General features: G+C 39.8%; 1 protein-coding gene across 4 annotated transcripts in view; it reads left to right on the top strand.

The window, feature by feature from the left end:
- The window catches only part of TMTC1 (transmembrane O-mannosyltransferase targeting cadherins 1), a 119,851-nt gene extending 111,045 nt beyond the window's left edge, over positions 1 to 8,806 (top strand). For 3 of the 4 annotated variants that reach the window (XM_085890672.1, XM_085890663.1, XM_085890651.1), the window contains 2 exons: positions 4,930 to 5,007; positions 8,121 to 8,806. In XM_085890672.1, the coding sequence (XP_085746798.1) occupies positions 4,930 to 5,007; positions 8,121 to 8,285 (243 nt within the window). In that variant the 3' untranslated portion in view covers positions 8,286 to 8,806. The remainder of the gene's footprint in view (positions 1 to 4,929; positions 5,008 to 8,120) is intronic. The other variant, XR_015060679.1, reaches the window with a different exon arrangement.
- The last annotated feature ends 5,863 nt before the right edge of the window (positions 8,807 to 14,669 follow it).

Genomic DNA, 14,669 nt, shown 5'->3' with positions numbered 1-14,669 from the left:
TGTCCCCTTCAGCGTGGATGGTTTTAAACCCTTTTTCATTTATTTTCTTGCACAGCATGAGAATGAACTTCTGCTTGTTTTGACTATTAGACAAGAAATGTTCATCCTTTGATTTGAGAGACATGTCGTCAACCGAGAATTAACATGGTCTATCTGACATTTCATTCAAATTTAGAAGAAGTCCATGTAGAAAGGCAACAGAGGAAACGAAGTAAGATTATTTTATGTAACCTTTATATGTACCTGTAATGTAGCACACGATATGAAAATAAAATGTTATGAGATAGCGGCAATTCCACTTTGAATTTTTGATTTCATTTTTCTCAAACTTTAAAAAAGTGTAGTTGGACCCTGTTAATTCTCGGTCGACGATGTATCCAATAAAGTTGACCTTGGCACTGACTACACCCTTTGTTCCCTGAAGATGTGTTGTATCCTTTATTGATGGGCAACCTCATATCCATCAAACACAATGGTGGAGTCAATGTATTTACATCCAACGTAATCAACATAACTGTTGCAAATACAATCAAACATTGAGTCTCTCTTCCATGGTAGTCATTGAATGAGTGAGCCACCATTAAGAACATGGCACATTCTTTCTTCTTCTGGTGCTGGCATCGCCGACCCTCGTCCCATAGTCCAAATTGCATCAGCAAGTAATGGCTTGTTTGCCTCTCAAGGAAGTCCAGCTTGGTCGAACAATGATGATGGGTAGCCACAGAGTTCATATTTGAATATGTCTTCAATATTTTTGTGACTGTCCCTAAAGCCATGACAAGGCGATCCTGGTCAAAGTATTGTGACCCATCGTGACTTCCTGGCTCTTTTTCTGGAATGTGTATTCCAGAATGTTCACTTCTTCCATGCTTCTGAAAATTTTTATCTCCAACCTCCTTTGCTTCATATGCATTCACGGTTGCGTCAGCCATAACACTGGTTACAACGTTCTGGAGATGGAGGTCAGGTGCAAAGGGATTCTGTTCCTGAAGGAATCAAAAGATAGCCAGATTTTCTTTCTCACCTCTGACTTTCCTGGCCTTCATAAAATCTTTGTGCTGATCATGAGTTATTTAAGTCGTGTCTGTCGGATCTTCCATGGCGCTATTCATATTGGCACATGATGGCATAGACAGTAGCCATTGTGTACGTTGGGACTTTACCATTTCCCGACCTCTTATAAACTCTCCTGTCAACGCCATGCTCCTCATCAGCACCTGTTCTATTACCAAGTTTGATGACAGTCTCGTCCAGTAACGATTGCTTTGACGAATAGCATGGTGGTCAGAATTGAAAAAGCTGTCCATGTCTGTATTTGAGGCTGTAGCATTTGCTGGATATAGATATGCATTTATTTTGCATATATGTTATGTCCTGCAGCAGCATAATTATGGCAGCATCTCCTGGAGAGTCTTCAGATGAAGGCCCCAGTCACCCATACATTCTGCTGAGATGAACTGGTCTAGCAGACCAATCATCACCATATACTGCAACCATAAACACGCAGTTGGATGGCAACCCATCGTTGCTTTTTGACCCTCCAGTTTTCCACTGACTGCATCAAGTACCTCTTCCAAATACACTGCAACTGCCAAAAGTTCTCCTGACATGGGCTTGTCAAACAATCTTTTAGTTTTCTGGAGATCCTCTGGGACATCAGCTTGTGTGTCATTGAGATATCCTGTGCCGGGACTCTGACAACCCCTGCTCTTCCCCTAATTCCTCGTACCCTCCCATTGCTGTTGACCCTGTGCTCTGATCAGGCATTTTGACTTGACAAAATAGGATAGTGTATGCCTGTGCAGTAATGATTTCATTTAAGGCAGAGTCAACAAGCAAATGTCCTCTGACTGCTCTTGCTAATGCCATTCCACGAAGCATATGAGCAATGCTGTTTTGAGCATAAGCAACTTCAAACACCTCTTTGAGTCCTCATGCTTCCATCACATGCCCTATGCAGCCAAGAAAAAAGAATTTCTGTCTGGAATCCATCAAGACGTAAGATAACAAGCATAATTCACTGTTGCAAGGTTTGTTGGCAATGATTAACCATGCCTTCCACCATAGAGGCTGATCAAATGTGAGGATGGCTTCAGCTGGTGTCACTTACATTCTACTGTCATAAAGTTCAGCATTGAATTGACACAGCTCATGTCACTTGGATCGATATCAATCATTACCAAAAAGTTACAAATGATTTTCCCAGGTGAGTGCCTTTACTGACAACCTGCATCATTCCTGACCAGAGTGGCCGAGGTGAACAGATGGGCCAAACAACCTTCCAGTGAAGGTCCAACTTCGAAGTTATTGCTGTGTGTTGGAAGTTCGGAAATTTCTTATTCAGCAATGGCAACCTTGCACCACAAGTGCCCTCTAGAAGTGTATGCAAATATTCCCGACATCAGAAGCATCTAAAAAGCATGCATAACACCAAGGTACAGGTTTAGTCAACACCTTGAAACTTCATTCTACAAAAATATATTCTGTATAAACAGATTTATGTTCCGTACCAGTTAGCATCTTCAAACATCTATCCTTTGAATGTAATATTCAACTAAAAAGCATCTAAAATTGCAAAGCCCTTCTGCTTTGTATTCTGACTTCTTCTTCCGTATGCTAAATGGTACCTTTGACCTTTTGACTTTTTGACCAAATTCTTAATTTATCTTCTCCATATTCTCATAATAAAGCTTTGTTGAAAATATGACAACAAAAGCTCAAACGGTTATTATAATTTAAGGTCAATTGGATGAAAATTGATGATTTTATGGAATGCTGATCTTTGATCTTTTTACCAAATTCTTAATTTGATTTCTCCATATTCTCATTTTAAAGCTTAGTTGAAAATCTGATGACAAAAGCTCAAATTATTAAAGAGTTATTGTCTGGACACACACACAACACACACACACACACACACACACACACACACACACACACACACACACACACGCACACACACACACACACACACACACACACACACACACACACATACACACACATACACACACACACATATACAGTGCCTACAGAAAGTCTACACCTCCTTTCAAAAATTTCACCTTTTGTTGCCTTACAGCCTGGAATTAAATTGCATTAAATCCGATTTTTTCCACTTTAATTTACATATCATAACCCAAAACTTCCAAGTGAAAAACAAATTCGACATATTTCAGAAAATTAATTTAAGATACAAAACTGGAATATCTTGATTAGATAAGTGTCCACCACCCTGAGTTATTAATTGGTGGAAGCACCTTTGACAACAATTACAGCTGTGAGTCTGTTGGGACAGGTCTCTCCAAACTTTGCACACCTTGATTGGACAATATTTGCCCATTCTTCTGTACAAAACTGTTCAAGCTCAGTCACGTTGTGTGGGGAGCATTGATGGACAACATTCTTCAAGTACTGCCACAGATTTCCTATTGGATTTATGTCGGGGCTCTGACTGGGCCACCCAAGGACATGTCTCTTTTTGCTCCTTTGCCACTCCAGTGTAGCTTTGGCTGTGTGCTTTGGATCATTGTCATGATGAAAGGTGAACTTCCGTCCCAATTTCAGCTTTCTTGCAGAGGGCAGCAAGTTTTCCTCAAAGGTTTTTCTGTTTTGTGCTCCATCCATTTTCCATTTTATCCTGACAAGTGGCCAGTCACTGCTGATGAGAAACATCCCCATAACATGATGCTGCCACCACCATGCTTCACAGAAGGGATGGTGTTCTTTGAGTCATGTACTGTGTTGGGTTTGTGCCAAACATAACATTTTGCATTTCAGCCAAAAAGTTCCGTTTTAGTTTCATCAGACCACAAAACTTTTGCCACATAGCTTCAGAATCTCCAGTGGTTTTTTGTTGCAAATGGGACTCAAGGTGGACTTTTTGGAGGAATGGCTTCCTTCTTGCCACCTTACCATACAGGCCAGACTTGTGGAGTGCTTGGGATATTGTCACATGCACATGGTGACCAATCTTTGCCATAAAGGCCTGGAGCTCTTTCAAAGTTGCCATTGGCCTCTTTTTAGCCTCTCTGATTCGTCTCCTCCTTGCTTGGTTATCCAATATGGATGGATGGCCTGATGTAGACAGGGTTTTGGCATATGCCTTCCACTTCTTAGTGATTTATTGACTGTGCTCCAAGGGATATTCAAGGCCTTTGAAATATTTTTATACACATCCCATGATCTGTACATTTCCGCAACTTTATCCTGGAGGACTTTTGAAAGTTCCTTGGTGTCATGCTTGAGTCTTTGCTGTGAAATGCACGACCCAGCAGAAAAAACCTGCTGGAACAGATGATTTTATTCTGAAATAATCAGAATCACTGTATTATAACACAGGTAGAGGCCAATTAACTTAGTTTGTGATTTTAAAGGTGATGGATTACACCTGAGCAAATTTACAATTGCTATTGCTGGAGGGTGGACACTTATCCAACCAAGATATTCTAGTTTTGTGTTTTTTTATTTTCTAAAATTTGTAGAATTAGTTTTTTACTTGGAAGTTGTAGGTTACGATGTGTAAATAAAGGTAGAAAAGATCTGCTTTAATGCAATTTATTTCCATGCTGTAAGGTAGCAAAAGGTGAAAAAGTTGAAAGGGGGTTTAGACTTTCTATAGGCAATGTATACGTGGGTCAAAAAAATGGTACCAAGCAGCCATCTTGGATTTATGTAAGTTAGGCAACTTGCCCCAATGTGTTGTGATCTCTGCTTTGCATATGTTGTTTGGTAAGCGTCTGGGGTTGATTTCACATAAACTTAGTTTCTGTTGCAATTTTGTCTAAGTCAGGTGATTTTTAGTCTAGGTTGACTGGACTATTGGTGTTTCATTGTGTGCAATGTTCAACTGTGCACTCTGCCACACCATATCCTGCTAATCAATAATCTGCAGTTTATTTTCTTGCCTTGTGCATTGCGTGATTTCAGAGCTACCAGCATGCTGTAGAACTACATCCTGGTCTGCCTTCTGCTTGGATCAACATGGGTGCGATCCTTCACCTTCAGGTTTGCATAAACCTTTTTAATTGAGATCAAAACTATTGGGCAGTGGGAGGAGAAATTATTTTGTTTCAGTGATCTAAAACTCAGGCAGGAGCTTAAACACATATCACATGCAGGACAGCCTTAATATACAGTGGCCTGCAAAAGTATTCACCATCGACCAATATTGCCACAATTGGATGAATTACGAATTATGGAGAAACTGTTTTTCCAAATGAACTTTTTATTCATCACTGAGGAGATCAAACTAAACACTGTTATATTTGAAGGTTACATGCCAGGAATACCTGCAAAACAATGTACAAATCAAAATTCTCTGGTTGCAAAAGTATTCAGACCCTTAGGGTCAGTACTTGTTTGAAGAACCTTTTGCAGCAATGAGTGCTATGAGTATTTTTGGATAGGTCTCTACCAGCTTTGCACAGTGAGATCATGAAGTCTTTGCCCATTCTTCACGTGAAAATTGTTCTAGTTTAGCCAAGTTTGAAGGGGATCGTCGATGGACTGCAATCTTCAAGTCTCACCAAAATGTTCCATTGGGTTCAAGTCAGAACTTTGAATGGGCCAGTCAAGAACATTTATTTTCTTCTTATTCTGTCACTCCAGTTGGGGCTTTAGTTTTGTGCTTCAGGTCACTGTCCTACTGAAATGTGAATCTTACACTCAGTTTCAGATTCATGGCTGTCTCAAGTCGGTTTTCGTCAAGGATTCTCCTGTACTTTGCACCATCCATTGTCCCTTCTATCTTGACAAGCTTGCCAGTCCCTGCTGATAAAAGTAATCTCTCATAACATGATGCTATCAACACTCTGCTTGACAGAAGGGATTTTGTTAACTGGGTGATGTGCAGTGTTAGCCTTGCACCAGATGTAATGCTTTGAATTTCGACCAAAAAGTTCAATTTTTGTCTCATCTGACCAGAAAACGTTTCTCCACATGCCTGCAGTATCATTAAGATGCCTTTTCACAAACTCCATTTGAGCTTTGAAATGGGTCTTTTTCGGTAATGCCTTCTTTTTTGCCACCTGTCCATTGAGGCCAGCTTTGTGAAAGGAACGGGATATTATTGATTGATTAACACTGACCCCCATCTCAGACATCGAGCCTTGCAGATCTTTCAAAGTCATTTTTGGATTTACAGTGACATCCCAAACCAGTTTCCTGCTTGCCTGGCTCCTGAGTTTGGATGGCAAACTGATCTGGGTGGAGTCTGGGTGTTATGAAACGTCTTCCACTTTTGAATGATGAATTTCACCAAACTAAAAGGGATAATGACTGATTTTTAAATCTTATTATAATCCTCCCCTGAACAGTGCTTCTTCATCACTTTATGTCTGACTTATTTGGAAAGCTCATTGGTCTTCATGTTTGCCTTGTTGGTTGACCAAATGAGTTGCACCTTAAAACTCCTTATATAAGTGGGGGAGCTAAATTTTTAAGTTGAACCACCAGTTACATACAGGTGAAACCTATTGTACTTATTTTGTAGCTTTTCAAACAAATAATTTGCTCTTGAAGTGATTTAGGGTTAATTAGGTAAAAGGTTTGAATACTTGTGCAACTGAGAATCATCTGATTTTCTCTGCTCATCAAGCTTATTCACATTTTATCTGCATTTTTTAGCTTTATCACTTTGGGTTAATTTCTGAGGACTCTATATATTAAGTTTGATTTGAAGGCATTGTGAAATATACTCAGGTGGCATCAAAATGTGAAAACTTTGGAGTGGGGGTGAATACTTTTGCAAGTCACTGTGTACTATTGCACTTTCACATTAATTGCAAAGTACATGAGTAGAGGACGGAATAATTAACACTATATATCGAATTTAAACTTGGAATGCCTGTCAGAATGAGCTACATGATGAAACAAGACAACACACATTTACTTCTGTTACCTGTGCTGCCAAAGGGTTTTGTCATAGTGTGCTTATCATGTCGGGGCACACATGTGACTGTTTCTTTCCTCGTAATTCCATTGTTTCAAGCAACTTACTTCATAAAGGGAAGTTCTGGAAAATTAAAACGGATGGTAAATCAAATGTATTCATGTAGTACTGGCGGGGTATGCTGACACATTGTAAGCAAAAACTAACCATGCTTCCCCATTGTCTTCCCAATTGTCTATTAGTTTGAAAGGTTACAAAAACGAACTGTGCACCTACATTTGATTTTTCATTTATTTATTTTCATTTTCTTTTTACATTTATTTATATTTTAATTTATGGATGCTTTCCAAAGGTTCTGTGATTTTTGCTGATGTATCGGCTTCAATGTAAAAATGTGAAGGACAACAGCGAGCTTCCCCATTGTCTCGGGATGCATACCTGCATTAATTTTTTTTCATTCATTTTTTTTCATTTATTTATTTTCATTTGTTGGTCGATGGCCATCGAAATACAAAATTACTGTGATTCCCTATTGTCTCGGGTTCCTCACCTGGATTTATTTTCATATTTTTTTTCATTTATTTATATTTTCATTTATGGATGTTTTCCAATTGTTCTGTGATTTTTCCCAGTGGATTGGCTTTGATGTCCATCGGCACAGAAAATTTTAGCTTTCTACATCACCCGGAAGGAACGAATTTTTTATGTGAGTCAGTCAGTCAGTGATTCAGTGGTTAGAAAGAGTTTTATATATTAGATAAGTATTGATTCTCTTTTGCGAGGCTGGCAGGATAGATTAAATGTGTGTGCACTGCCTTCAGCTATCTCGAGCCTGGGTTTGAATCTCGACCCAGCTATAAACTGTCATCCTGGTGTTTTGCATGCAGGGCGATGCACCAATGTGTGCACCGTCCATCTCCACTGGAAGGATGTTAAGCCAGAGGACCCGTCTGCCTGGACTGGTTGTTGGTGAACATTAAATATCCCAGAAGAGTAGTCTTTCGGGAAGAGTAGAAATGTTATCACCAGCACCCTGAACTAATCACATCAGGCATGGCCAGTCGGTTCATGATAGACTTCAGCCAAAAAAGAAACATTCCCCTGCTGACTCCACAAGAAGGTTGAATGAATTGGGGAGGTTAAATAAGCGGTAGTGAATTGATACTTCTTTGCTACATAACAAAAATACCTTAGCAAGTTTGTTTTTACCCTGCAAATCTTCTTACAGGGAGACTATTTGGGAGCTTACCGTCATTATCAGCAAGCCATCCGGCTTGATCCACAAAGCCGCCTTCTGCAAGACAACATTGCCAAACTCTCTCGTGCTATGCAAGTGAACACTGAGAAAGGTTATCTGACACCTCAGCCTGGAGATCCATTTCTCAGAGTGTGACGACTACAGAAGGCTTTCTTTCATGTTAGCAACTTCAAACTGAATTAATGCTCTTGATGTATCCTTAACTTTGCATGGTAATGATACCGATTCACACAATTTGCGAAGTTGGGATTTTGCCAGCACCCTGAACTTGAAACACTTTGGCAGTCTGATCTCTGGATAATTCAACGAAATCAACCTGCCTTGTGGAATTTTATGTTTCTCATTTTCCAAACTTGGGAAATAATGAAGACACATGTTTAAGGTAATGTTATATGATGAGAGTACAAAATTTCAGATGCCTGTATCTGCATTGTCAGTGCAGACTTTGGGAGGTTTCAATGTGAAGTTTCTTCCCAGGAAGGGTAATTAAGCCAATGCTTTTTAAAATGTGAGTTTGGAATTTCGCAACTAAGCTATCTTACTTGGCTGCTAGTTCCTGGAAATGCTGTTTGAATGTCAATAGCCATCAACGCAGTTGGTGAAAGAATAGTGCAACATATGCTTAGTTACTACTCTTCTGGGTAGATTCTAGTCAACAATCACTGTGCAGGACAACATTCACCCAATAACCATTGTGCAGGACATCTACCCAATAACCATTGTGCAGGACAACATTCACCAAATAACCATTGTTCAGGACAACATCGACCCAGTAACCACTGTGCAGGACAACATCCACCCAACAACCATTGTGCAGGACAACATCCACCCAATAACCACTATGCAGGACAACATCTTCCCAATAACCACTGTGCAGGATAACATTCACCCAATAACCACTATGCAGGACAACATCTTCCCAATAACAACTGTGCAGGATAACATTCACCCAATAACCATCGTGCAGGACAACATCAACCCAACAACCATTGTGCAGGACAACATATACCCAATAACCATTGTGCTGGACAACATCTACCCCTTAACCATTGTGCAAGACAACATCGACCCATTAACCATTGTGCAAGACAACATCTACCCACTAACCATTGTGCAAGACAGCATCTACCCACTAACCATTGTGCATGAGAACATCTTCCCAATAACCATTGTGCAGGACAACATCTACCCAATAACCATTGTGCTGGACAACATCTATCCAATAAACATTGTGCAGGACAACCTCTACCCAATAACAATTGTGCAGGACAACATCCACCCAATTACCATTGTGCATGACAACATCTACCCAATCACCATTGTTCAGGACAACCTCTACCCAATAACCATTGTGCAGGACAACATCCACCCAATTACCATTGTGCAGGACAACATCTAGCCAATAACCATTGTGCAGGACAACATCTACCCAATAACCATTGTGCAGGACAACATCTACACTATAACCATTGTGCAGGACAACATCTACCGAATAACAATTGTGCAGGACAACATCCACCCAATTACCATTGTGCATGACAACATCCACCCAATAACCATTGTGCAGGACAACATCTACCCAATAACCATTGTGCAGGACAAAATCTACACTATAACCATTGTGCTGGACAACATCTACCCAACATGCACTGTGCAGAACAACATCCACTCAATAACCTCTATGCAGGACATCTCCTCAATAATGTCTCTCCAAAAACCTCCAGGAAGCAATACCTCACTTTGCTATCAGTTTAGTAGATTTAAATCCCACTAAACTTTACCAACAGTGAGAAAGATAAATACATGTTTGTATATGCATGCACGCAGAAACATATTTGTGATTCGACACTTTTACTCCATCCAGGAGCAATTAAATGTGGAATTTTGCAGTCTTTAAAAGCAAGCACATTAAACTTGTAAAAACCTCTGCTATTGTGGAGATACCAGACTTTGGTATGTGTTTTGTGATTACTCGTTCTACATAAAGTGACATAGTAAAATTTTATAGGTTACGAGACAACCCGTGAACTAGTTGGGTTCCCGTTGTGACAGCGGTTGATAAAAAATCATTTCAAAAAATAATAATAAAGAGGTAGCTCCAGCGAACTATAGCACTGAGGTTGTTTACATTGATCAAATAATCCCAAAGAGTACTTGAATGAATTGGGAATTGATTTTTAAATAAATTTTTGGTTGCCCGATTTGAACAAAACTTGATATTGCACATCGCAGGAGAATGATGAGTAAGGTGGCACAAAATAATTTACGCTATCGTGTACCATTTTGGCTGTATTTCAGGAACATACATACATACATACATACATACATACATACATACATACATACATACAAGATGAGAGTTTTAGTAATATATAGATATCAAGTACAAAACAGTATTTAAGGCAGAGGTTCTCCAAAACCACTGGTTCCTCTTTTTTAGTTTTCTTTGCTTATAAAAACCAAAATACCAATCATTGGACTCCTGCGAGCACATGCACTTCAAACCTGCCATTGCTTGCATGAAATCTGTAATTCAAATGTTCTTTTTAAATGAGGTCGACCTCATTTAAAATTCAAATGAGGTCGACCGGGCCATTAGGGGGAGTTGTCACACAAGATATTTGAGCTGATCCCGTGAAAATCAAGAACAAAACAGTGCAAGGGGTGTATGTGTGTATCAATGTTATCGTTGCCACCGTGATGGACAAGATACACAAAAATGCCCATGACATACAATGTACATGTAATGTTCACCTTCCCTTGGATGTTCACTCCAGGTTTTACATGTTAAAAACCCCAAATGTGTTGTGGCAGGTTTCTGTCCTGTTTACGAATCCTTGCATTATCCATTGTACATTTACTTGATCTATCTGGTCTTTAAGTACGTGGCGTATTTCCGTTGAATTTAACCATAGCTGTCCCATGGTGTTTTGAAGATAGGTTTTCAGCCGACGGAGAGAACTGAATGAGTGCTTTGCTTGGCACGATAGCCACAAAGTAACAACACAAACAAGCAGTAGCCAGTGAAGTTTCTCCACCTCGAAGAAGACTCCGCACATCAAGTGCATCCATCCACCGGGACCATACTCTGTGCAGAGCGTTGGTGCTGCCTGAGCAGTCTACTCGGCTATTCGGCACAATCCTGGACGGGTCGCCACTCCGACAAGGATACCAGCAAGCTGGCACTCATTTTGTCGACCTCATAAGGATGACAGGCTGAGTCAACCCCACCTGGTATTAATTCAACAGTCGAGGGGGGATTTGAGCTCAGGATCCTGGGATCCCAAGCCCACCACCCAAACCATAATGCCAACACCAAGCATATATCAGGTGACATGGCAGTAAGTGCTCCCAGCGCATGGAAAATAATTTTAAGGTGGACATACTAATGGAACATTTTCAAATAGACCGGAAGTGCTTCAAATTCGAGTTCAGAATACATGTCGATGCGATTTTTGTCCATTTTATAAGTTTACACCTTGTTTCCAAATGCTGTTATACAGCCAACCCAGTAGTTTATGCTGTGTCCAATGGCTGATCTCACTACTGAAGGGAAGTGGCTACAATTGCAAAGAACACTCGTCTGTCGTGCTGCACTCGGGCAAATCCAAAGGGTGGAGGGTACTTGTTGCCTGCCTCCCCTGAACTACTCCCCTTCCGGCAAGAGCAATCATTTTTATGCCTCCACTGACGAATTCGCCGGTGGCATTATATTTTCAGGTTGTCCGTCTGTACGTCCATCTGTCCGTGCTAATTTTCTCTGTTTTCTCTGCAACCGCTTATCTTATCCGATAGACACGAAATTTTCACAATAGGTGTGACTACTCATGTAGAATGTTATAATGATAATTATGACATCATAGGTCATGTGGTGTGGCAGCCATGTTGGGAAAAAGGAAAAACTTTTGACCTCTGTGTCTCTGAAACCGCTCCATGAGAAAAAATTGAAACTTGGCACATGTGAAGTACTCCCCATGTAAAACGAGTGTAATTTTTTTGATGGTGTCATAGATGGCTTTGTTATGGCATCATAATTGCATATATCTAATGCTTTATCAGTATAAAACGTTTTGAGGTCGTCTAGGTCTAAATTGAATGGGGGAAAAAATTTGATGATGTCATTGGTCACATGGTTTGACAGCCACATTGTTTTTAACATAAAAACCCTCAAAAAATCTTCTTAAAAATGGCTGACTAGATCAAGGGGAAATTTTACACGTGTGATCGACTATCCATGAGGAACAAAAAGTTCTCCACCCATGTCGTTATAGGTCACATGGTTTGGCAGCCATATTGGATTTACCCTAAAACCTAAACCTTTAAAAATCTCTTTCTCCAGAATGGCTGAACAGATGCAGGTGTAACTTCACCCATGTGTTTCCCAAGCCTTGGGGATACCAAGGTGTTCACGAGCAATTAATAGGTCACATCGTCTGGCAACCATATTGGATAGAACGAAAAATCTTTAAAATATTGTTTCTGTTGAACCACTTCATCAATTGACATGAAATGTCACAATTATGATCTGGTTGTCATGGGAAATATGTTTTCAATTTCAACCTGATCCGATGCATAGTGGACAGCCAGAATTATTTAATATCTTGAATCTGGGTTCAGGAATTTAAATAAAACTTGGTACAAGTATGTATAATGATGTAATAATATGGGTGGAGGCAAATTTGGCGATGTCGCAAAGTGCCCTTATAGTTTATCTATGTATTAAGGTGTATATAACCTAGATGTGGTCTCGGAATGTGGCATCACCTGATACACCTCAGAACACAGCTGATGTTGACTGCAGCATTCAACATGGAACTGATTTGTATCATTCACTCTGTTCCCAAGGTGGATACTTGATGATTAAGGAATTACCGGAATCATTTGTCATCACAGATGCTTCTTCTCTCCGAACCATTCATGAACCAAGAAGTAGATTGGTATCCCAAGTGTTAGTTAATCCAGAGTCCCTATCATTCTGTTTAAATTTAGCACCCAGTCTGTGTTTCCAAGACTCAAGAACATTATTTTTGACCGTGGGAAATTATCCAGGGTATACAATAGGCATCAAATGTGTTGAAGAAGAAATCCTTGTTGTGAGTGAGTCACATCGTCGAGATGATGAAGGAAATATTCAAATATACCGTAATTATGATCGAAGGTCACTTCCATGTCAAACCTTGTTCAATACGTCAGACATTGATTATTTTTTATCATTACGTCATTTGTATCATAATATGCAATGTCTGATTTACATTCAGTTGCATTTCTATGATGGGACAATAATTAAAATACATGTTGAGTTTTGGGTAAAAGTTTTTCATTTGAGTACTTCTTTTCAAGTGTCTTAGATCATTCTTTATCTATATTTAGAATAGTCTTTAGAATTTATGACAAGAAGTAACACCCACATAAAATGTCCCTGCTCACCAAAATTATATTTTTCAGTGCAATGTAAATTTTCGCACCCCTCCTCCCCGACCCCGCCATCCCCACCCCCCCCCCATATAAATTGTATCTGAGCCTGGCCACACTGGATTATTACCATGGTAACTTGGAGATGTATCGTGTATTTAATTGGGGGCATTCTGCAATGCGGCAACTTTATGGAGGTCCAGCTCATGAAGTTCAACGTTGTGGTTCACGTTCACCTCAACTACAATTGCAGAAAATTCCTCCAGTTCTCAGTCTCATAAAGTGCATTCCTGACAGTTTTTGCATTGGTGAGTACCCTCGATACGGTTTGCTTTTCAGCTTGCAAAGTTTGGTTGAACTCGTACAAAGGTCTTGTGATGTCAATTGCTTGGTGGATACATAGTCTGATACATCACCCCGAGCTGAATTTCTCATGAAAACATTGTGCTTTTGCTTTCTTAAACAATCGAAGGTTTCTCGCCATGTATATCACCTGTTTATTACCTTTGTAGTTATTTGGGAAAAGGTTTTGGGGTTTTCTACTTTTAATTTTTCGCCATAGGGAGAAAAATAATTGTTGCAGCATCCGCTTTGTACTCACTCTTCCTCTTCTTATTCCTCTTCTTCGACTAACATATGCTAAACATGACGAAAACAGCTTTTTTATAAAATGTCAAATTTATGAATTGGTGTTCTCCATATTCTCATAATCAAGATTCATTGAAAATTTGATGACAAAACTCAAATGGAAAGTAGAAAGTATAGTATCTCAAAATGCAAATGGGAAAATAAGTAAATAAACACAGACGCGATTTTTAAAACCCATGCAGCTCACTCTGTGCGGCCATAAATGAGGCCTATTTGCATTTACTGTGAAGGCAAAAGGCAATAATATTGGGGAGATATTGCCATTAGCGTCCAACCCACCTTAAATATTGGGGGGGGATATACTCCTCCCCCACCCAATTCACCACCCTTGATAATTTATCTTGGGGTATTTTGGTTCTTCAGGGTCTTGGGGGATTAACATTCAAAAAGGACGTGATTATTAGGCATATAGTCTTCATGGACTGACGGACAGCTTCAGGGCTTGATCGCCTCACCACC

The sequence above is a fragment of the Eptatretus burgeri genome, chromosome 1 (assembly GCF_056783735.1).
Source record: "Eptatretus burgeri isolate ZD-2024b chromosome 1, Ebu_testis_v1, whole genome shotgun sequence".
NCBI classification, from domain to species: Eukaryota; Metazoa; Chordata; class Myxini; order Myxiniformes; family Myxinidae; genus Eptatretus; species Eptatretus burgeri.
This window is presented reverse-complemented; position numbering and strand designations above follow the sequence as displayed.